A 24133-nucleotide genomic window follows, 5' to 3' on the forward strand; every position below is an offset into this window, starting at 1 on the left:
ATCGGTACCGGGTTTACCGAAGCCTTCTGTGTCTCCGAGATCGGAAAGCACAATTGTATTACATTGTCTGAGCGTTCCAGGGCCTGATGCATCAACCATTATTTATAATATGGAGTGTTACACTTAAGTATCCTATATGTACAGGTTGGTGTTTTACATCTAATACAGAAATTTTGAGGTCTGAAATAATACCCCGCTTTAATTTTTTATATTGTAATGATGAGAAAGATTCCGTTCTACCACTATTATATTTTTCATTTTTCACTGGAATAGATCTGAGCAGAGTTAAAGGACTTTCTAGTTGAATATTATCCGTCGTGCTTATTTGATCAAGATGGATACACAACTCTTTATAGGGAACTAAATCGGGCAATGTATATACATTCACTGTTTTGTTGGGTGATAATATTACTTGCTGTCTAAATCCAAGTGTAATTGCTAAGTTCTCGTGAAGAATTACACTTGTTTCTCCAGTGCTTAAATTCACTGTCCCATTCGACTCATTTTGTGTGAGACTAACTCAATAAGGCTTAAAAATTTCATCATTGAGTGAGCATACGCTGTAATACCCATCAGGTATAGTAATACTACCTCTTTCATCTATAGCCACTATCTTATTATTTCTTTTCACAGCTTTTATATTGGTCCACAGCGGGTAATACGTTACATCACAGATAGCTACTTCGAGTTGTCCATCCGAGTTATCGATAGTATGAAGCAGTTCAATAGACTGACAATTTGTTATTCCAGGGAGTGTAACATACATATTAAATATACAATGATACTATATCATAACTTAAATATGAAATCAACTTACATTACTAATCAATCGATTATAGTAACTGCCTCTGGTGCTGAGTTTACCGTTAAATTCCACGATATCTTTGAAAAATACAGGTTCACGGCAACTAACGATAAAATGGTGGACGATTGGTTTAACCGTCCGATGCAATTTTGGCAGAATCAGTTAAACTTTGCCATATGGTGTGCCACAACGGGATGTGGCGTATCTGTTAATGCCCCAGGATTTAAACTATATAAGTCTGTTTTATTATTTCACGTGTACTATCAGATTAGACGTATACTTAAAGAAATTAGTGCTCCATTACCGCTGGATCCAGCGTGGAATCCAGCAAATAATCCATACGATAAGTCCGCGTATGAGCGTTTTTGTCAGGAATTTAATATTTCTACGAGTAAAGATTGGCGTATTAAGGAGCAAACCATGGTCTTGGTGTTCCTTACACAGAGGAAAAAATAACCGTCAAAGAAGAAAGCGATAATTTAGTTAAAGAAGTTAATAAAGGTTCATTTGATTTCTTTAAGTTGGTGCGTACCAGCAAACTTTACTCAAGAATGTTTGATTATTTAAAAAAAAACAGTCATTGGTATAAAGGCTCGGAACTTTCGAGTAACGATTGGAGAGGGGATATTATGAGTTTTAAGAGTGGGTTAATTTATATTGTTACAAAATTTATACAAATGAACGATACCGCAAACGCTTGGAATGAATTTCTTAATGATAAAACGGAAAATAATTTTACTAACCCAGGATTTGTAAGAATTAATGAATCGATAAGAACTTATGTATGGGCAATTCTCGGTGCACAATCGCAAACACGAACGTCCATTATCGGTACTGGGACGGCGTTCGATGCGCAAAAACAGTTTGTCGCAAACGTGGAGGACGCCATTAATTCACCAGTTTTCAAGATGTATTACAGTACGCTCAATCCAAAGTGGACTACGTTTATGCGCCGGGACTATACATGTCTCCGAGTAATATGGAACTTAAGATCGGTCAAGTGATAGGCTATCATAATAAAATTGTTATTGCTACCGATCAACAAAAAACAGGTATTTATTCAGATATTAACGTCGAATTAATAACGCAAACAATCACAGGCGAAAAGGGAATAGTCAAGCCAAAGACACCACATGTTTCACAAACATCTACTGACGCACAACCACAAGTGCCACCACATATTGCGGCTAAAAATCAACAACATATCGATGAAAAAACAGTTGTATTAGGTGGAGTCGCAGCTGGTTTACTCATGATTTGGTTAAATAGTTCTTAGCGGATGCGTACAACAGCCCTGCAATTGCTACGATCAGTGCCCACAAGTTTTGACTAAGCCAAGTGGTGGTCTTAGCTAATAAATTCAATAGCCAGGAAACAACACTCCCTATTATACCGGGAAGTGCGGCCGCGGCTTTCTCAGCGAGCTTTCACAGTGCTGAACCTTATGCTTTTAAATGCTTTTTTATCCACTCTTTTATGACAACCGACGTAGGCGGTGTACTACCACCTGTACCACCTGTGCCACCGGTTAACGCGAGAGTCAAAGTCGATATAATAAATCCCAACGCGGTTACAATACTGGCAATTGTTATTCCCTTTTCTCTGAACAATGTTTTAATTTTATCGGCCAGTGTAGTGTCATCGTTGAGGACTCGATCGATAGTTTCTCAAATTTCGACTGATTTGCGAAGGAAGTGCCTCTCTATTAGTGGAAGCTGCTTCGAGGCGGGCCGATCTTTCGTCTTCTAAGTTACACAATCTTTCCGCTACGCGGCATCTACTGAACTCATCGCCCGCCTGTTCAAGTTTTGTTTTCTCGTAAACTATATGCTTGTCGATTTCAGATATCTGGGCCATATTATTGGTGAGTTCTCCCCGCATTGTTCGCATTGCCTTGTCAAGATCTCGTAATTCCCTAATACTGAACTCCGAAAATATGGTGATACACTGACCGTGGAATTATTGTAGTAGGTACCCAAGATTTCTTCGAGTCCATCCGAGGCCACTTCGAGGAAGCTTCCAAATTATCTGTGTTGTTAACGAGTTCAGTACGCACAGTCCGAAGAGCCTTAGTAGTCTTCGCGGAAAGTCGTGAGTAGTCTACAAAATCTAATTTATCACGAACAGTGCTGATACCGTGTTTAGTGGCTATCGTAGACAAAGGCTAGGGGCTTACGAGTACGAGAATGCATAAGGTCAATATCCGGAGAGCCACGCAGTCGCAATATTCCTTTACTATCTATCGTAAACTTTGAATAGTCACGAACAATAGGACTATCATCTTTAAAGGTATCGTAATAATCATTGACGGTTGATTGTAAAAGTTTTTCACCACCGGTTGCTTGTGAAAGTTCATCCATAAGATTCGGGCCACTAAAGCTGGTTTCATCAGTACCCTCTTCGATTGGATTCGGGTTATCTAAATAATCTAGATCAAAATCAGTCATTTTTATATTAAACATATGGTTATATAATTTCAATATAACAATGTCTTCGCAATATGGACGCAACTTAAGTGCACAACGTAGACTTCGAGATCCATTAGGGGTCAAAGCAATTCGTCAGTCTGTAACTATAACTAATAACCCTAGTACCATCGATCAGAATCAAACGCTTCTGGTTCGCTTTCCTAATCTCGGCGCACACGATGTGTTAGTTCCCGGGAACTGTCCGACTAGCATTTACGATTATTTTGACTTCTACCGACGTTAACAGGGAGCCCGTTCAGAACATAGGTCGTGCTATCGTTAAGAAAATCGCCATTAAAATTAGCGGTAATGAGGTTTTGAGTATCGACGATAGCGATGTATACTATTGCTACATGGATCTCTGGAGAAAGGATAAAGAGCGGGAAAACTTACAGTACCAAGGTATTTGTAGTCGGAACACATTGAGACTGCGCGTGGGCGCTGAAAATGGTGATGGTACCATTGTAAAAGATAAGGCCGTTGCCGACGCATTAGGTAACCGATTCTATATTCCCCTAGACTTTGAATTACTAGATTCCCACATGCCCTTTTATCAAGCATCCCTAGGCGATAGGTTAGAATACGAACTCACTTTTAATGACTACGGTAGAGTAATCAGATCTGGTGAAGATGCTAGCTATTCCATTGACAATATCTCGCTGGAGTACGATATGATAACTGATCCCAAATTAGCCAGACAAATTAGTAACCATTATGCAGGAAGTTTAGCCATTTTGTACGATCGCGTACTGCGACACCGAAAGATCACGAGGGACAAAAAAGATACGATGTGGAATATCAATCTAAACGTCCCCAAGAGGTCGTTGAAGGGTATTTCAATGTTGTTCGAGGACCCCTCCGATGCGTTTAAAAGAAATACCGAGAAGTTCTACAATCCCAAGATTACAAAAGTAGAATTGACTATCGAGGGCGTTCCTAATCAACTATATAGCCAAGGAATGCTATCGTATCACCAGTGGGATGAGATTAAAAAACTTCCTTCTATAAAACGAAGCCCGGAAGTTATCACGGTCGTGAAAGATCTGTCTCTCGGGAGTGTATCGATGGGTGAATACCTCACCACGAAGTACGCGCTATGGCTCGACATGTGAACAACGGACGATGACCAACTACACGGCAGTGGGAGGAGAATAGAAAATGCTAGCCAGGGTGTCACTATACAGATAACGAAGCTCCAGGAAACGGCTGGTAAATTAAACATATATTGTACGTGATTATGGATGCGCAACTTAATATACAGAATGGACGATTCGTGCAAGCAATCTATTAATAATCTTTTACCTAAAGATCCGCACAGCGCTATCATATGCGGGCAACAGGCTGTGGAAAAACAACTTTTATTCTAGATATTTTACAAAGTCATTATAGGGACGTTTTTGATCATATTATTATTCTGTGTTCAACTATAAGCGTTAATAAAACATACCTATCGAGAGATTGGTTAATGAATGACGACGGGGTACACAGAGTCGATCCGGGCAATCGTTTACAAGACTGTTTACGAGTATGTCACGAAAAATACAAAGGAGAATCAACCCTTTTCATAATAGACGACTGCAGCGCGAGTAAAGAACTCACAAAAAAGAAAGATATGCTTTCGTATTTAGCATTCTCCGGACGGCATACTTAGCATAGCGTTTGGGTACTTACTCAAAAATACAACTCTGTCCTGAAAGATCTCAGAGAGCAAACCAAATGGGTAGCACTCTTTCATTGCAAAGATCGAGATTCATTCGAGGAATGTTTACGCGAAAATGATGTTATTTATACCAAGCTCGAACGAGATAAAGTCAGAAAACTGTTAGCGGCAACGAAGCACTGTAAACTCGTATTAAAAACCGATCAACCAGCTGCTTATGCAATTGCTTAGCAAAATGTGGCAAAAATGTGGCAAAATTATAGCAAAATGTAGCAAAAATGTAGCAAAAATGTAGCAAAATTATAGCAAAATGTAGTAAATATAGCAAAATGTAGCAAAATGTAGCAAATTGAACATTAGCGGTTAATATGACATAAAATGTGGCTCGAAATCATCATTCTTTCGCAACAGTTCATTATTACGGGATGTATTGGATATGCCATATTATATTATGTTAGACTTGAATATCTCCTTAGGTATTACATTATGGAATGCGACGAACTCATCGAACAAATGCTCAAAGAATCTGATGTAGATCAACATGTAGATAAATCTTTAGATAAACGTAGAGAAAGACTCGCGGCTTTGGTAGCCGGTGGAAAATGTTCACAATATTTGGGGGAAAATTATACCATCACAAAAATTGATAACATGACCGACGGAAGAGATTAAAAAACTGTACGCACGTTACGAGTCTTGACTGGGAGCTACCATGACTAAAACGATAGGTTCGGCTATATTAAAACTATAGACAGTCGTAGCTAGTACGTTTCTCCCTATCCCGGCAGAACATTGCATGTATTTATGCGAATCTCTCGAGAAAGACCCATTCATCGAACACGCTATAAGCTCAGTGAGCTGTGAGTTTTATCATAGATACGGAATGTTCTTAGCTCCATTCACCACAGCTTTAATAACGGCTAGGTATTGTCAATTTAAACATACGTGCCCACTTAATAATAATGGAGACTCAACAGGTGACACCACAACAGATTGTGAACGAGGATGCACAACCCCAACAGATTGCGGAACAACGAGTGAATGAGGAACCACCACAAACACAGATTGCACCACATGTGAATGAGAAAATACTAAAAGCCAGAGTGACAAAGAATCCTTTGAAAATCGCAGCTGGGAGGAAGGGTGGGCTGGCAAGGAAAGCGAAATTAATAAATAATTCAAATATTAATCCGATTAAAACATGGGCACAAGTAGGAGTTGCTGGTATAGCGGCTGTATGGTTCTTTTATAAGACCGGAGAAGAGAAAACGTCACCCCCAATGCAACAACAAGTTCAATTAGAGGTTAGCCCCCATATAATGCTATAAGAAGCATGAGTACTCCAGTTACAGACGGTAAAATGTTGGTAAACGCAACGTATCATTCAGCGGTGGTCACCGGCTTGGCCATTGGCTATGCCCGTATAGCTAAAATGATTACTAAAGCCACACCTCCCAAGCTAGATTTTAATGGATTTGATATAGGTATGATGATTCTGGATATTGGATCGGCTATGGCTACAAAAGATATGCTCATCAAACAAAAACTTATCCTGGAAGACATAATGAAGTAATTAATTAAACATTTGAATATTTTATATTCATAAACTATGGCAACAATTGCGATGATGGTCGGTGGAGCTATTGTTAATGCTCTAGCTTTTTCTGGGGAGAAATTTTTTCTAGTATGAGTATGCTGTATTGATTTTCAGCAATACCATGACCAAGTTAGCTAATCTATAAATAGCGTTGGCTGACTGCCTAATCAATATCTCACCAGTGTAGATGTGATTTGCATTTAGACAAATGATATGATAGATGTATAAACCATGAATCATTGCAGATTTACACGCATGGGTAAAAAAACTCTATGTAACCGACGCTGTGTTGATATTTACTGCGGCATACACAATTATTACATCAGGCGCAGAAACATAAACTATACGTGTTCTGTATGCGGGGTAGGGGTCAAAGGTCGTTATTGTTTATGTAAGGAACACGGTGCTGATAGGGTCAGGAACCAGATTATTTATGCTAGGAAGAGAGATTACATCAATGAGAGGAATAGGTTGGGGAGAATACGTATTTAGATATATGAAAAACAACCAATTAGACATTTGACTCATTTTGCATATACCATGGTCACAATGGTTTTTGTCATAGAGTTGAAGGCTATGGCAAAGCAACGTGGTCTACATGGATATTCTCGAATGAGAAAAGCTGAATTGATTGCCTTACTCGGTTTAGAATACAACAAACCCCAGACTGTTAGAGAACTCGAGAGCTGAATTGATGGCTTTACTAGATAATAATGATGTTGAACATAATGATAATAATGTTGATATTGATAATGATGATGATAATATTCAACAAGAATTAATATTTGTACCTACATCCGCCGGCGTTGGTAAATATCTAAGAGGTTGGAAGATGGATATTAATTTCAACATGAATGTTAATGATATTAAGCCCATCATATCGAGTAAAATTAACGAGGAGTTAGATGATTTACATAGTATAAAATACCAGCTGACGATTAAAATGTTATTGAGTAAAAGTAACACAGACGATAGCACTGAATATACCGAACCATATTTCCGTAGCAGTCAAGAAGTTATAACCGAATCCGATACTATAAACGCATCATTAGATACATCAATTCAGAGGATACAGGAAACTTTAGAACGCTGGACTAAAAGAGGTTCGGGTTGGGGTGTGGATAAAATTGATAGTTTATATTTAGATATAGCAAATTATATGCCCTTCAAAGGTGGATCTTATATAGATTTACCCCCGTATTATAAGAAGAAAAAAGCCATAATTAACTTAAAAAATAAATCCGATGACTGTTTAAGAATGATGATAAGATCTGCATAATGTTCCTCGTAGATTCTAAAATTGCAAATAGACCTTCTAGCTATCCCCAAAACGATGGACTCAACTTCGATGGTATAGACGAACCTACACCAATATCACAAATTGATAAGGTGGAAAACCAAAATAAATTAACTATAAATGTTTTCAGACATTCTAAAGGAATTGTTGTACACAGGATAAGCTCCGCTCCGGAACATATTCCCAGAATCAATTCATTTCTGATCGAAAAAGATGGAAAATATTATACATGGATAAAGAGTTTAAACAGGCTATTATACGATCAAACAAAACATAAGGAAAAGAAATATTTCTGCAAAAGATGCCTACATGGGTACAGCAGACAAGATCTATTGGAAGCGCATAAAGAAGACTGTAGAGGTGTTGGACAGACCGCTATCAGGATCGATATGCCTAAAGAGGGAAAAAATATATTAAAATTTGAACATTATTGTCATCAAATGCCAGTACCGTACGTAATTTACGCCGACTTCGAAGCGCTTATCAAACCCATAGAAAATACTGAATGCAATACTGATAATAAAGATAGTTTTACGTACAAAACTCAAGAACATATTCCTTGTGGGTTTGGATATATAGTTGTAAGGTATGATGGGAAAACAAACCAGCCCGTGATTTACAGAGGTCCTGATGCAGCGGGAAAGTTCCTAGAATATCTACAAAACGAAGAGGGAATAATCAGGGAAAAATTATCGTGTAAGAAACCCATGTGTATGAGGAGGGATAATTGGAAGGCCAATAAGAAGTCAACGAGTTGCCATGTTTGTAATAAACCCATGGATGAGGATTCTGTAAGAGATCATTGTCGCGTCACGGGTAATTATCGGGGAGCCGCGCATAACGAGTGTAACTTGAAACTAAAAATGAATTCTCAAACAATACCCATCCCCGTTGTGTTTCACAACCTTAGGGGATACGATTCACATCTCATTATGCAAGCTATCTCAAAGACCGACGGCGGTTTAACGTGCATTCCATATAATATGGAAAAATACATATCGTTCTCGTTGACTAAACCTATACATTATAGGGACAAGGATGGGAAATCTAGAATAAAGCAAAGTAATGGGCTTAGATTCATAGACTCCGTACAGTTTCTGTTATCTTCCCTGGACAATTTAGCTAATGCGAACAATCCCGATGACTTTGTGATAACAAATCAATATACCGATAAGATAACTCGTCATTTGTTGCTGAGAAAAGGTGTATATCCTTACGAATATATGGATGATTGGTCTGGATTCGACGAAACTGAATTACCGCCCCTTGAATCATTCTATAGTAACTAAAATAACAGATGCCGATTATGAACACGCTCTGACGGTGTGGGATAAATTAGGTTGTAAGAATTTAGGCGATTATCACGATCTGTACTTAAAAACCGATGTACTGTTACTCGCCGATATATTCGAGATATTTAGAAAGACATGTTTAAAACAATACGGCTTGGACCCGGCATGGTACTATTCCAGTCCCGGACTATCGTGGGATGCATTGTTGAAGAAGACCGGCGTAGAACTAAAACTACTCACAGATTACGATATGCACTTGTTTATTGAGAAAGGATTAAGAGGTGGTATATCGATGGCGGCGAAAAGGTATTCTAAGGCTAATAATAAATTAGTGGAAGGATACGATCCGAGTAAACCCGACACGCACATATTATATCTCGACGCTAACAATTTGTACGGATGGGCTATGAGTCAACCTTTACCCACGGGTTGTTTTGAATGGGTCGATGATATCAAAGTGAATGATATCCATAATATCAATGTGAATGATGTGAATAAAGGGTATATACTAGAAGTTGACTTGGAATATCCAAGTTCGTTACATAAAGATCATAACAGTTATCTGCTAGCTCCCGAAAGATTAATGGTTAATAAAGATTGCATGTCGGAATATCAACGCTCCTTGATGGGTAATAGTAGGTTAGCTAACGTAGAAAAACTCGTACCAAATTTGATGGATAAGACAAAATATATAGTTCACTATAGAAATCTCCAGTTGTATCTATCGTTAGGTATGAAACTTAAGAAAATACACAGAGTTCTAAAGTTTGATCAAAGCCCTTGGATGGAGCCCTATATAAGGTCGAAAAGAATCTGTATAAGCTCATGAATAACTCAGTATTTGGTAAAACTATGGAGAATCTAAGGAAGCGTGTTGATGTTAAATTAGTCAGATCTAATGAGGAAGAAAGACTTATGGACTCAGGAAACTTATAGCCAGTCCGGCTTTTAACAGAAGCAAAATTCCATAACGACTTAGCCGCGTTGCATATGCAGAAGAGTAATATAAAATTCAACAGACCGGTGTACGTCGGTATGAGTATTATCGACTTGTCAAAACACTTAATGTATGACTTTTATTACAACAAACTTAAGAAGCAATACGGCGATAGATTCGAGGTGTTATATACCGACACAGATTCTTTGTTGATGGAAATACAAACCGAGGATGTGTATAAAGATATGGCAGAAAAAATATATATGTACGACACGAGCGATTACCCAAAAGATAATCCACTGCACAGCGTACTAAATAAAAAGGTGTTAGGTAAGATGAAGGATGAATGTGCTGGGACTCCTATAGCGGAGTATGTCAGATTAAGACCTAAGATGTATTCTAAAAAGAAGTCCGATAATGGAGAGATAAGAAAAGCTAAGGGTGTTAAGAAGTATGTTGTAAAAAAGCATATCAAACACGAACAGTATAAAGAATCATTATTCAACGGTAGAACGTTCAAACATGAGATGAACTCTTTAAGAAGTTACAATCATAGGATATATGGATTAAGGATGAACAAGACATCATTATCCCCCTTAGATACAAAGAGATGGATTGATAAGGATGGTGTAACTACCTATGCTTATGGTTATGGTGGTAATACCGTACCGTTGGGAACTATGAACAACTCTTCTCGTACAAATGCCCTACCCGGTCTATCTTGAATATAATAAAGAATAGGCTCTCCTTCTTTCATAACCAATCGACTAATGTTATACGTCTTAAGGGACCATATGGGATCGGTTGCGCGACGTAGGCCTCCTTTGAGTTCACCGGGCTGGTATAAATATCTTACCCTTACTCTATCCGGAAGTTTTCGTTCTTTGCCTCTCCTCGGTGCTGAAGAATCGGAAGTCACGGATTTCATTTTAATAGCATCGGATGGTTTCTTCCCTATCAATCTCGTTACTTCATTATTCAGCGCTGATACAATGGCTGATAATCGTGTCACCCATTCGGTTGATCTCAATTGCTCGGATTTCATTTCGATCCCATACTGATAGCCAAACAAACGTTCCGCTAATGTCTGGTTAAATCTTTTGACGATAGCTTGACTGCGGTGGGCCTCTCTTTCACCACGCCTGATTTCGACATCGTGCTTTGTTAACAGTTTAGTTACCGATCCCATAAACTCGCAACCGGGATCTACTTGAAATAGCTTTGGCCATTTTAGTGGTCCGCGTTTATATATGCGACTCAGTGCATTAGCTACTTCTGTTGAATCTTTCGAGGTTAATGGCTCAGCCTCTTTGTATCGACTAGCCACATCCACTACCGTTAAAGCGTATTTATACGTTTTGCGTTTTACCTTATCGTGGGGAAGAAACAAGAGGTCAGCCTGATGAACTTCATTCGTTATAAAAATATCAAACTTCTTCCTCGGTATATAACGCGGTGCCGGTAAATATATTTGCCACATCGCTTGTTTCTTTAACCAATCCATGGCCACATCTTTAGATACCTTAGCCGCGGTGGCTAAATTTTTTATTGCTCCTACACCTTTCCAATATCCTCGTGGGCTATAGTAAATTTTATTCATTATTAATTAATATTGATGTTTCTTTTAATACGACTTATGACTATCACATAATCATTTTGGCATAAAAAATGCCACCTGTAGTAGCAGTCTTGGTATATAAATCCAGCTCCAGTGGAGTTGCGGCAGAACCCCCATTACCTATACTACTAGGCAGGAACAAGTTCAGTGATGGAAAGCATCGTGATAACATCGGAAGGAAATCACAATATTGACATGCTTAGTATACGTTACTACCACTTCCGGAAGGTGACGTAAGAGCGAGGGAAAAGGTCAGACATGACAGTTTTGGTGTAAAATGGCATGCCGAGAGGTGAAACCATACGGCGAGTGTAAGCAACTTTTCATGATATGTTGAAACTAGGGCTGGGAGAGGTTACTAAAACTTGGGTACCCGGGTCGGGTGGTTACTGAGTAGGACCCAGGTACCCACAGGACTACCCGGATCCATGGTTAGTCATGTGATATATATTGTCTAATGACTAAAACTATCTGGAACTCTATGGTTATATTACAAGTCATTAATGTTCGCTTTTCATTCTGACTATGCACCCATTCCTTCTGATTTTTCATATGGTTGAATAAAGATATAACTTAAGTCAACTTCAGTGTATACGGGGCCAGATTGTTTAATACTTGTATCTAAATACATTTTGTCAGGGCTATGCTAAAAAAGTTCCCAATCGGACATTTTTAGACATCTCCTGCGACCTAGAGTGGGTGACCGGGTAGGGTAGGGTAATAGGGGGGTGGGTACCCATGTAGAAACTTTGGACTCCCTAGTTGAAACTAAAACGTTTGCGATAATAGTTACCAGACAAGGTGACAGACAAATTTAGTTATATTTCCTGTTTCAGTAAGTACTTTCAGCTTATATCATCACTAGTTACTTGTTGGCATCAACATTGTCCATAAACATTTTACATTTTTACTTCTCCGAAATGACTTTAGAGATGTGTGGATGTTGTTGTTTTTTTTGTGCAATAAGGGGGTTCAAGTTTGTTGAAGGTATAAATATTGATATTTGAATATGGCAGCCACTTTTAAAGTTTGTTCACACCAATGATGACACATGAATTTGTTCAAGTGGTTCAAAATCTGATTTTCATATGGCCACTTAGGCAGCCATGTTGAAAAAATTGATTATGGCCATTATTGAGTCACTTATTTTAAAATTATCGCGGAATTTGGTTGATGCATAGTTAGTAGTGTCACTCAACATACATATTATAATTGTAGTATTTGATTTCTTGTATGATTACCCGGAAATAACAATCACATATTGATATTGCTCCTGTTTACAAGTAGGGATCAGGTAAACAATGAGCAGCTTCTTATCTTCAATGATTTTATAGTTTAAAGATTGAAAGACATTCATCTGCAACCATTATTGTACCACGTTTAAATCTCTCCAACCTGTCCTTATTTCAGTTTGCATGTTTAGTGATATGTATCAAAAACAGAGATACATTCCCAGTATAGCATTTGATATATAACAGGGTAAGTTTGTTGCATGTAGGGAACAGTTTTACGAGTCACTGATTGATATCGACCAATTAGTGACTGCGAAAAACCCTAGGTGACAGATTGACTTACACGGTCAAATGACAACAACCATGATTCAACAGTGTTTGTCAATTTATGACATATGCATCCATTCCCTGACAACTAAACTTCATTTCAGGCGCCTATCTTTAGTCTGGTCAGTGTTACCAGAAATAATGGTGAGTTTGTGTGGTCTGCCAATGCAATCACTGAAAATAAGATTCTCTATGTTGCATTAAATGTTGTTGATACGACTGCATTAATGTAGTGCAGCATCTATAATAAAACAGATACACTGTTTACCATTTGATTAAATACATAATGGCGTAGCTCAAAGCAGATTTGTTGACATGCTATTTCTGGTGTTAACTTACCTGTAGTAATGTTGTAACTTTGGGCCAAAAGTCAAAATGCAATGTCTGCAAATTTTTAATTTAATACTATATACACCCTTTACAAAACAGCTCTATTTTCTGTACAAAAAACATCTTCCCGAGGCAAGGGAGATAGCTGACTATAAAAATCCAGTTTCTACCCTTACTGAACTACGATGGAATTCCAGGGTTAAATTTTGGCCAGACAAACGATTCTATGCATAGTCCAATCAAAATCGTGCATTTGTAGAGGCATCCTGATCGTAAACAGCATGGATTTCAATGTGCAGATTTAGGTTGTCAGAAGGATTTGCAGACCATGTGTACCGCCAACTGGGCGTCAACAGATATTTTGCAAATCTTTTCATGTTTTATATCAAGGTGCTCAAGTGATTTGAAATTTCAGACTAGTTCGGCAAGGTTGGAAACTGGGCTTTTATAGTCAGTTAACACTCTTGCCCCAGAAAGGTGTACAAAAATGTTTATCATTTAATATAAAGCTAGTATAGGGGTTGGGGGGGCACTTATAATGATTACTTGCAGATTGATCTAGAATTGAATACTGCAAATAAAGAAGGAACATTTTTGCAGATACCTCTTACCACAACTAGCAATGTCATCCACAAGTTTGAATTGCTTATATTGTTCTTGTAAAGTCTACAGAGGCATCAATCTCATTAAAATCAGTTCTTAGTTCTCTCTGCCGCTAAAATTCGTCACGATATGGCTGAAATATTGCCGATGTGACGTAAAGCATTAACTCACTCACTCTGCCACTAAACAAAGATCTGAGGACATCCCATTATGGGTCACGTCAGAGCGACCTTTCGCAAACTTTGACTGACCACTAAAATGACTAACAGGAAATCGACATCAGCCAATTAGAAAGCAGCTTTCTCGAGCTTTGCGGCACTTGTTTCAACCTGGTGACTTCCATTTCAGACTACGCTTGAAAAATATGTTGACACAGTTCACGATTAAAATTTTGAAAACTGAAAAAACGAACATTCCGGAATGTCTAATATATGGTTGAGATTGTATGACAGTGCTTCCCGCGTACTGTGCAATGCATCCTCCGTTCAAATGTTTATCCCACGGAAGCAAAAGATAGACGATAATTTTGACGGAATCAGTCGTACGGGCCATAACTGTCGTTCGGAATACACCGTGTTAACGTTTTCGAGTTTACATGATTAGAAAACACATTCCGACTGTCACTTTCATGATCTGGTAAGCGACGCTTTGATTGGTCGGATGAAAGGTCGTTCTGACATGACCCGTAATGGGATGTCCTCAGATCTTTATTTAGCGATAGCGAGAACTAAGCTCTGATTTCAATGAGATTGACAGAGGCATTGAAGCAGACGCCCTGTTTGGTAACTGATTGGAGCTACTGCAAGTTGGAAAAGATTGAAACACAGATCAGAAGGAACACTGGGTGATGTTAATGGCAATTTCAATGACAAAAACCAAGAATTGAGATTTAAGAATTGATGTTGATTTTGTTTTACATTTATAACTCCATAAATGTTAAACTACATTGAAGTCAATTCCTATAAATAGATATGTCAACAAAAATAACTTCACTGACTGTTTATTAAATCATGAACACACAAAAAACTGTAGACAATAATATGAAATCCATGACATCGCTCAGTGCTGTAATGCAACGCAAGCCCCACCAATTCTGTTAACAACCAATCAAGAAGCAGTAGAGTGTAAGGGGATGTGGACTAGTTTTTTTGTTTGTTTTTTTCCCCCTATGCAATACATACAGAAGCATTGCTTCTAATCATTTAGACCCTTCGATCTTAGCATACATTGAGAAACTTCAGAGAGTTTGAATGCATGATCGTTCACAAATACCCTCGCTACAACCCCCCGACAAAACGAGGAAATCCACATCCAAACTATCATAGTATCGACTCGATCCGTGTCTAGATTCACAGTGACAGTCTACAGCAATCTTAGAACTGACCTTAGTATATATTTCACACATCCTTATAATCACCTTTGAATGATGTGCCAATTGATCAATGATGACTAACACTTGTAATCACCACAGGTTCGTGGACCACTTCAGAAATCTCCCCTGTCACATTTATCGTGCCATTTTGATGTCTTGCACTTATTGAAAGTGTATTACGATGTGCTATCACTGTGACCTTTCTCATCTAATGATAATATTATTTGAGTATATTTGATGTAAACAAACTACAAAAGATGTCACCATAGAAGAATGTGAGCATACATACGCTCATGTCACATCTCCTTTTAAGGAACTACTTCATTCGACGATGGTTGTTGAATGGCTGTGTAAACATGAAGTCACATATATTAAATGAAATCGTGTATAGTTCTGCATCCTTTGAGGTAAAAAATAGTGATGTAAAAAATTATAAGAATTGACTTTCACTTTGTGTGAGTTCAAGCTCCCACATTCATACAGTTTGGCCTTCACTCTAGGAAGGTTCATACTCCAAAGAACTCCCAGAAAGGGAATGTCATTTTGCACTAAATGTGAAAAGAAAATAGAAAATGAAAACAAGTTGGTGTTGTATACTTTTATGACTGACCCTAACTAAAATTTACTAAATTGTAAATCTGAAAATCACAAGTCCATGCTCTACACATGCAATTTAGACCAAAGACCATAAAAAAGACTGAATACTGACATCAAAAAACAACAAGTTTTTGAATACTGACATCAAAAACCAACAACAAGTTTTTGGACTGGGAGGTAGTCTGCCCAGGAAAGTATTCCTTTTGTACAGTTTCTTTTAGGAGGAGGATAAAATGTACAAGCTTTAAAAATATTTACTCGTATTTTAATAATGATGGACCCGTGAAGATTCGGGGTAGAAGAGGTCTTCAGCAACCCATGCTTGCCGTAAAAGGTGACTATGCTTGTCGTAAGAGGCGACTAACGGGATCGGGTGGTCAGGCTCGCTAACTTGGTTGATGCATGTCATCATATCCCGATTGTGTGGATCAATGCTCATGATATTAATCACTGGATTGTCTGGTCCAGCCTCAATTATTTACAGACCCCTGTATATAGCTGGTATATTGCTGAGTGCGGCGTTACACAACAAATCAACCAATAATGATGACTCCCTGATTAGAATCTGACCTTAGCAATGTCAGACAAGTCCATTTTATGAACAGGTGGGTTTAGTATTGGTATTTCCCACATATTCTCACAGTCCTCTAGTCGATTATCTGTACCATTTCTCCAAATACCGATTGTCATATCTCTCCCACTTTTGGATGCAATCATTCAGCCACTGAGTTTATCTACATTGCCCAGCTAAACCTATTAGGATCAACACACTAGACACTTCCCTCTAAAAATAGCTTTGTCCAATTTACGTCATCAAGTTACGAGCGCATGTTCGAATTCAAGAAATGACGTCATGATAGAAGAATGTTTTATCGTGAAATAAACCATGCTTCGTTCTTCATTGTTCTTTGTGATTTATCGCGTAGCTGTCTTATGTTACTTAATAACCACCATCGATGGTACCTGAGTTATATAATAACATGAATAATACAATTTACAGTACTAGATGTACAGCAAGATGGCATATATGGTAGAATGATTCACATTAGTGCATTCAAATGTCCGAGAAACTTTAACAGTTTGTTTTTTAATGTAGATACTTTACAATTTGTGAACAGTTTTCGATATTTAATTATGGTCGGCCAACTTGTGTGGTATTCATTGATACATTCAGTGCATAAGGCTAAATGTGAATTACATCTAATAAATAGTGGAATTCGTCACTAATTACTTGGGAGTCACACAATGAACACATCCTTTGTTCTCAAGGTATATTTTACCATCAGCCTGTTTCTATTGGTAGTGTATGGTTACCAGTTCTAAAATACAGTGAAGCTTTAGAAGTGTGATCAGGAAGAAGTTAAAATTTCACAAAGTATGGGCAATCTTCAAAGAGTCTATAAGACAAAAAAATATCTGACAATAGCAATCACCTGTACCAAAATGCTACGCTTATGGTAATAACACGATATTGGAACATAAAATTCTGATAAAATAATTTCAGATACAATTTCTTCCTACAATTGGATCAAAATGTTTTGAAGTTGTATCATTGGGTACTTTTTAACTGAATCACTGGTAGATGCGGGAGGAAATGTGTATAAACGTGTATGTGTATTAATTTTTGTGTGTTTTGCTTTAGCCAAGATGGCGGACGTTTCTGAGTGAAAATGTATATAACGAACTGATTTCTTCGGTCCCTTGTAGTTCATTATGTCCATGTTCTACTGTATCACAGTTAATGTTATCAATTGTGTTCTGAAGCTGGGTTGGACGTATACAATACAATGATACTGAAAGTTTCAAGCAGAGAAATACATCATCACTGTTGCACTCTAAGTTATTTCTTCGCATGGGTGATTTTGAAGAAAACTTTCCTGGTGGTAAAGGGAAACAGGAAAAAGGATGGGTGATAGATTTTTCCCCTTGCCGGACTCCGGACAAACAGGATTTGATCCTTATAATTTCATCCCATAGGCCTGTTCTCCATATTTTATCAAAAGCCTTGGAAAAGTCGACAGGACAGAATAGTTTCCTTTTTTTATGTTTAATTGAGGTGAGAATAGTTTGAAGAATGAAAACATTATCAACAGTTAAGAAACTTTCACAGAAGCCTGAATGTGTGTGAGAAATTAATTCAAAATGATCGAGATGTCTTGCCAATCTGTCATTTAATATGCTGGTGAAAAGTTTTCCTAAAGCAGCTTAATAGTGAACTGGGTCTATATGAATTTTGGTCATTTACGTTGCCTTTCTTCTTAAAAACTGGTCTGATGATAGAGATTGATTTTTACTGTTGTGTTCAAAGACATAAAGCTCTGATGGAGAAAGTTTGGCATCTTCTCATCAGATATCTTGTTATATGAGGCACTGATGTAATGTCTGTCTAACATCACACAGGAAGCTAGTCCAACACCTGATTCCCAATCAGATAGTCAGCACAACTGTCAATGGGATTGGTGACAACATCATTCATTCATTTCATGTCAATTTATCATGTGTTATTTCCACACTGGGATGTTATTTACAAGAAGGTCTTCCAATTTGCTGTTCAGTTACGATGCAGTGGTGATTTGTGGCCACTTGACAGCTAGCTGGTAGTGTTTCAGCCCTGTCTTTTGTTTGCTTGACTGATAGCATTACCACCACTAAACACGCTTCAGTGACTTGTAGCAGTATCATAACTGCCATTGATTTCCACAAGTGGAGTTCGATAAGAGTGATAAACGACACAGGTTTCTCAATTATGTTGGGTTAATAAATACACATATGCTGCATGCAGTTGTTAAAGCACATTAAGATAAAGTCTTTAAAAGTCATTTAGAAGTGATACACATATTTAAGAGAATTTATGGATGTCAACTTTATTATGAATAATAATAATAAAGAAATTGACATCCATAAATTCTCTTCCTCATTAAGATCAAGCCTGATATTTCAGTGGGTGTCCCTGCCTCAAGTGGAGGACTGTAACAGTGCATGTAGATCTGGCTAGATAATAACAACTCACTCATGACTCACTTGAAAATCGGTTGATTCTTCTTAATGTTTGGAATGGATGCAATATCTAATTCAATTTTGAAAGTCTCATTGAGATGTTAGCTCCAAAATGTGTATGGTAACAAATAACATACACAATCTAGATCATCATAATGTGTTCTACAACATCTAAATGAAAACATTACAAGTTATTCTTAACACCTGGCAGAACATTATGTGTTTCTACAACACCTAAGTGAACACACTTATGAACGCCAATTTTGCGGTCATGTGACCGACCTCTCGTCCAATGGAAAAGCTGTATATTGTGTAAACCTAAAATTAAAAAATTATGTGTAAGTGAATCTGTGATGATACTTTCTACTTTGACTTAGTTGGTTGTGTGTGCTTGTATTTAATGTTCCCCACTGTTGTACGTTTTCCCATTTGTCTCATAATTGCATGCTATTCATTGTCCAATGACTCGCCATCACATGGTTTCTTATAATATTGAAAATAGTTCCAAACCTCACTTGTCTCTTTTACTGAATACTGTGTGGAAGTTCATGATTTTGATATAAACCATAAAAACATCCAAAAAGACTTAGTATAATATATAACACATTTGGAGGCAATCATTTCCCTGTTATCCAATGGTTAACTTTGTCCTACAAGATACTAATAATTTCACCAACTCAGATATGCTGAAGTCGTTCAGATAATGCCGGAGGACTGGCCAGGGACAATGGTTATTAGCAGAAGGCACAATTACATCATTTACTGTTCTAATTGTCAGCCTATAAGTCAGGTGATGAAGTAACCCTGCATGTGTGCTCTAGTTGTGACTGTGTGTTGCAGCATCCAGTGGAGCCGCGTTGCAGGGTGCGAAACCAGGTGGGACAGACCAACCGCTGGCGCCTCCCGGAGTCCTTGTACAGTGACCTACTGGGCAGCTCGCAGGCAGTGAAGGCCATCACCATGCCCTACAACCGCAGCATGATCAACATCATCACTGGTACGTCTCGCTCCTGCTCCCGACAAGAGTGGAGAGAGGTGGTCAGCACTCACAAGAAGGAGAAACCAGATAAACCCAAATCTACTGAGACTAGATCCAAGAAAAAGAAAGTTAGCTTAAGCAGTGCAAGCCCTGAGGTTCTGGGGGAACTGGAAGTTTATTCATATGCTGAGAGTAATTAGATTTTCTGGTATCAAAAATAAAGTGTTACACCAAGATAAGAGTAGGTAGAATTTTGATTTATGTGATACAAATCTGCCGAGCTTCTCAGGTCTTGCTATGTGTTTGTTCTGTGACTTGTGGATGTAGTTGTGTACAGATGTTGGCACTCTCTACTGGTCATGTCCTTCAGCCGAGTCTCCGAAGCTATCCACCAACCTAGACCTGTCCAAGCCCTACACATTCCGAGTCTCCAATGACAGACCTCAAACACAGCCAAACTTGATGCCGTCCCAGGCGTCTAAAGGATCCAAACTGCTGACTCATGACTTTATGTCCTCGTCAGTTTCACCGACTTTGCCCGCTTCAGCTCCGAGTAGACCCCGAAGGTGGGTTGCATGTCGTGTTGGTTGCATGCTGTGCTGATTGTGTCCTGTTGCTTCTGTGTCTCCTGCTTGTTCCCAGTCATGTATTGCAGTTCTGTGACATTGTTGGTTGTTATTTAATCCTTTATTTCTCATACACTTCAGAGCTCTCTGTAATCGTGTGGGCTGCATGTCTTCTGTATGCATTATCATGTACATTTCAGCTCTCTGAATGTTGCTTGCAATTTCTTTATATTTAACTTATGATTATTATTTTTGTTGAATGTATATTGCTTGAATCTTTTGCATACATTTCAACACTCTCTAACATGTTGGTTGCATGACTTTGCATGCTCTCATACGTTGCAGCCCCCTCAAATGTGATGGCAGCATATATATTGTCTCACATACATGTCAGCTTTTTCTTTATTTTTGGTTGCATGTATATTGCCATTGCTTTCTCTCTAATTGTGTTGCTTGCATTCTTGCATACATTTCACATATTTCATCATTGTCTCATGGTGTTGGCTGCATGTGTATTGCTTGTATTCTTGGATGCATTTCAGCTCTTTCTAATGTTGGTTGCTTTCATTCTCACATACATTTCAGCTCTTTCTAATGTTGGTTGCTTTCATTCTTACATACATTTCAGCTCTTTCTAATGTTGTTGGTTGCTTTCATTCTTACATACATTTCAGCTCTTTCTAATGTTGTTGGTTGCTTTCATTCTCATATACATTTCAGCTCTTTCTAATGTTGTTGGTTGCTTTCATTCTCACATACATTTCAGCTCTCTCTAATGTTGTTGGTTGCTTTCATTCTCACATACATTTCAGCTCTCTCTAATGCTGTTGGTTGCTTTCATTCTCACATACATTTCAGCTCTTTCTAATGTTGGTTGCTTTCATTCTCACATACATTTTTGCTCTTTCTAATGTTGTTGGTTGCTTTCATTCTCACATACATTTCAGCTCTTTCTAATGCTGTTGGTTGCTTTCATTCTCACATACATTTCAGCTCTCTCTTATGTTGTTGGTTGCTTTCATTCTCACATACATTTCTGCTCTCTCTAATGCTGTTGGTTGCTTTCATTCTCACATACATTTCAGCTCTTTCTAATGCTGTTGGTTGCTTTCATTCTCACATACATTTCAGCTTTCTCTAATGTTGTTGGTTGCTTTCATTCTCACATACATTTCAGCTCTCTCTAATGTTGTTGGTTGCTTTCATTCTCACATACATTTCAGCTCTTTCTAATGTTGGTTGCTTTCATTCTTACATACATTTCAGCTCTCTCTAATGTTGTTGGTTGCTTTCATTCTCACATACATTTCAGCTCTTTCTAATGTTGGTTGCTTTCATTCTCACATACATTTCAGCTCTCTCTAATGTTGTTGGTTGCTTTCATTCTTACATACATTTCAGCTCTTTCTAATGTTGTTGGTTGCTTTCATTCTCACATACATTTCAGCTCTCTCTAATGCTGTTGGTTGCTTTCATTCTCACATACATTTCAGCTTTCTCTAATGTTGTTGGTTGCTTTCATTCTCACATACATTTCAGCTCTCTCTAATGTTGTTGGTTGCTTTCATTCTCACATACATTTCAGCTCTTTCTAATGTTGGTTGCTTTCATTCTTACATACATTTCAGCTCTTTCTAATGTTGTTGGTTGCTTTCATTCTTACATACATTTCAGCTCTTTCTAATGTTGTTTGTTGCTTTCATTCTCATATACATTTCAGCTCTTTCTAATGTTGTTGGTTGCTTTCATTCTCATATACATTTCAGCTCTTTCTAATGTTGTTGGTTGCTTTCATTCTCATATACATTTCAGCTCTTTCTAATGTTGTTGGTTGCTTTCATTCTTACATACATTTCAGCTCTTTCTAATGTTGTTGGTTGCTTTCATTCTCATATACATTTCAGCTCTTTCTAATGTTGTTGGTTGCTTTCATTCTCACATACATTTCAGCTCTCTCTAATGTTGTTGGTTGCTTTCATTCTCACATACATTTCAGCTCTCTCTAATGCTGTTGGTTGCTTTCATTCTCACATACATTTCAGCTCTCTCTAATGGCAATGGATGTATGTCTACTGCCTGCATTACCACATACATTCGATTGCTCCCAAACAGAGTTGGTTTCAGAGTTGCTTCAGCCCTGTAATGGTCATGGATGAATATGTGTGTTGCTGGCATTCTCGCATACTTCTCAGTCCTATTTTGATAATGGCTTTTGTTGCATGACTGTTGTCAAAAATTTGAATTTCTTTAGAGTTGTGAGAGTTCCAGGCTGCATAAGTTGTTGTTCCAAATTAGATGTATGACATATGCCCTCCCTCAGCTACCGGAAGTGCAGAAGTTCACGTATAATCACATCACAGTGCTAGTCATCGGACTGTACAGACGTTTGAGATAGCATCCTTTGGTTATCCTTTGCTGACCAATCCATTCTCAATTGTATATATTATAGTCTGGTGTACTAGTGTGGTCCTTTCAGATTTACTTCAACGTAATTTATGCCTGAACTTAGCTCTTTTCCCAGCTTACTTCACTCATGTGTTGTTCCGTCCACCATTCTGTTTTTGCGACGTTGTCATGTCTTGTGGTTTGATATTTCAATATGCCTGCCTTAGCTCTTGTTTATGTGCTATTAATGTTCCTATTCTGGGCTCTCTGAGTATATAATAATACTCTTTATATAATAATTTTCTCTCGTAAAACTTTGAGTTACATGCCCCTTTCTCTTTGTTGACACATGCGTCTACTTTGCTTGCAACGTTTGTCTATTTCATTGAAATTATATGACTGTCGTGGCAGTAAATCATCTAGGGATCCCCACCTCCGTTGCGCCGATTGCACAGTCCCCTGTTCCATGTCGTCGCTGTGCAATCTTTGCCACTCTCTCCCCTCGTGACTTCACTGAATATCTCAGGTCTTGAGAAAACGACACACCCAATGTCCCCAGCCGGCATCCCCAGATGGCCGATCACATAGACACTTCGGAGGTAACCGATCACATCATTATTATCATCTACCACGCCGCAATCTTCACTATTAGAGCAATGCTTCTCCTCCCCAATCATCTACAGTGTTCACGCCCACCGTGTCCGCACCCATGGTCACCTCTTTGTCAATGCCCAGTGCTGCCATCTATCATGCCTCCCGGTTTTCGGCTCCTTCCTTGCACCATATCTGGATCCTGCCTGGGTTCATTGGATGCAATCCATGTACCCGTCATCTGTGGCTCAGGCGGCTCCTGGCGCCTCTTCACTGATCCCGTACCTGCAACTCCAGCCACTGCGGCATCCTCTGCTACTCTGGCAGGCACCTCTACGCAATCATATCAATATGTCCCTGCTGCCACTCACTATGACTATGACTACAACTACGTCACATCTGTCCTTTGTTCCTTTAGAGGACATCACTACTCCTGGTGACCTCATACATGTGGCTCTTACTCTCCCTGGTCTTCCCGCC

At 38.4% G+C, this 24133-nt stretch overlaps 1 protein-coding gene across 4 annotated transcripts in view; it reads left to right on the forward strand.

Annotated features, from left to right (window-relative positions):
• The window catches only part of LOC124143241 (BTB/POZ domain-containing protein 16-like), a 72201-nt gene that overhangs the window by 13415 nt on the left and 34653 nt on the right, over nucleotides 1–24133 (forward strand). For all 4 annotated transcript variants that reach the window (XM_046512130.2, XM_046512131.2, XM_046512132.2 and 1 more), the window contains 2 exons: nucleotides 19973–20129; nucleotides 20482–20677. In XM_046512130.2, the coding sequence (XP_046368086.2) occupies nucleotides 19973–20129; nucleotides 20482–20677 (353 nt within the window). The remainder of the gene's footprint in view (nucleotides 1–19972; nucleotides 20130–20481; nucleotides 20678–24133) is intronic.

This window comes from Haliotis rufescens, unplaced genomic scaffold (genome assembly GCF_023055435.1).
Source record: "Haliotis rufescens isolate VD_foot unplaced genomic scaffold, xgHalRufe1.0.p SCAF_12, whole genome shotgun sequence".
Lineage (NCBI taxonomy): Eukaryota > Metazoa > Mollusca > Gastropoda > Lepetellida > Haliotidae > Haliotis > Haliotis rufescens.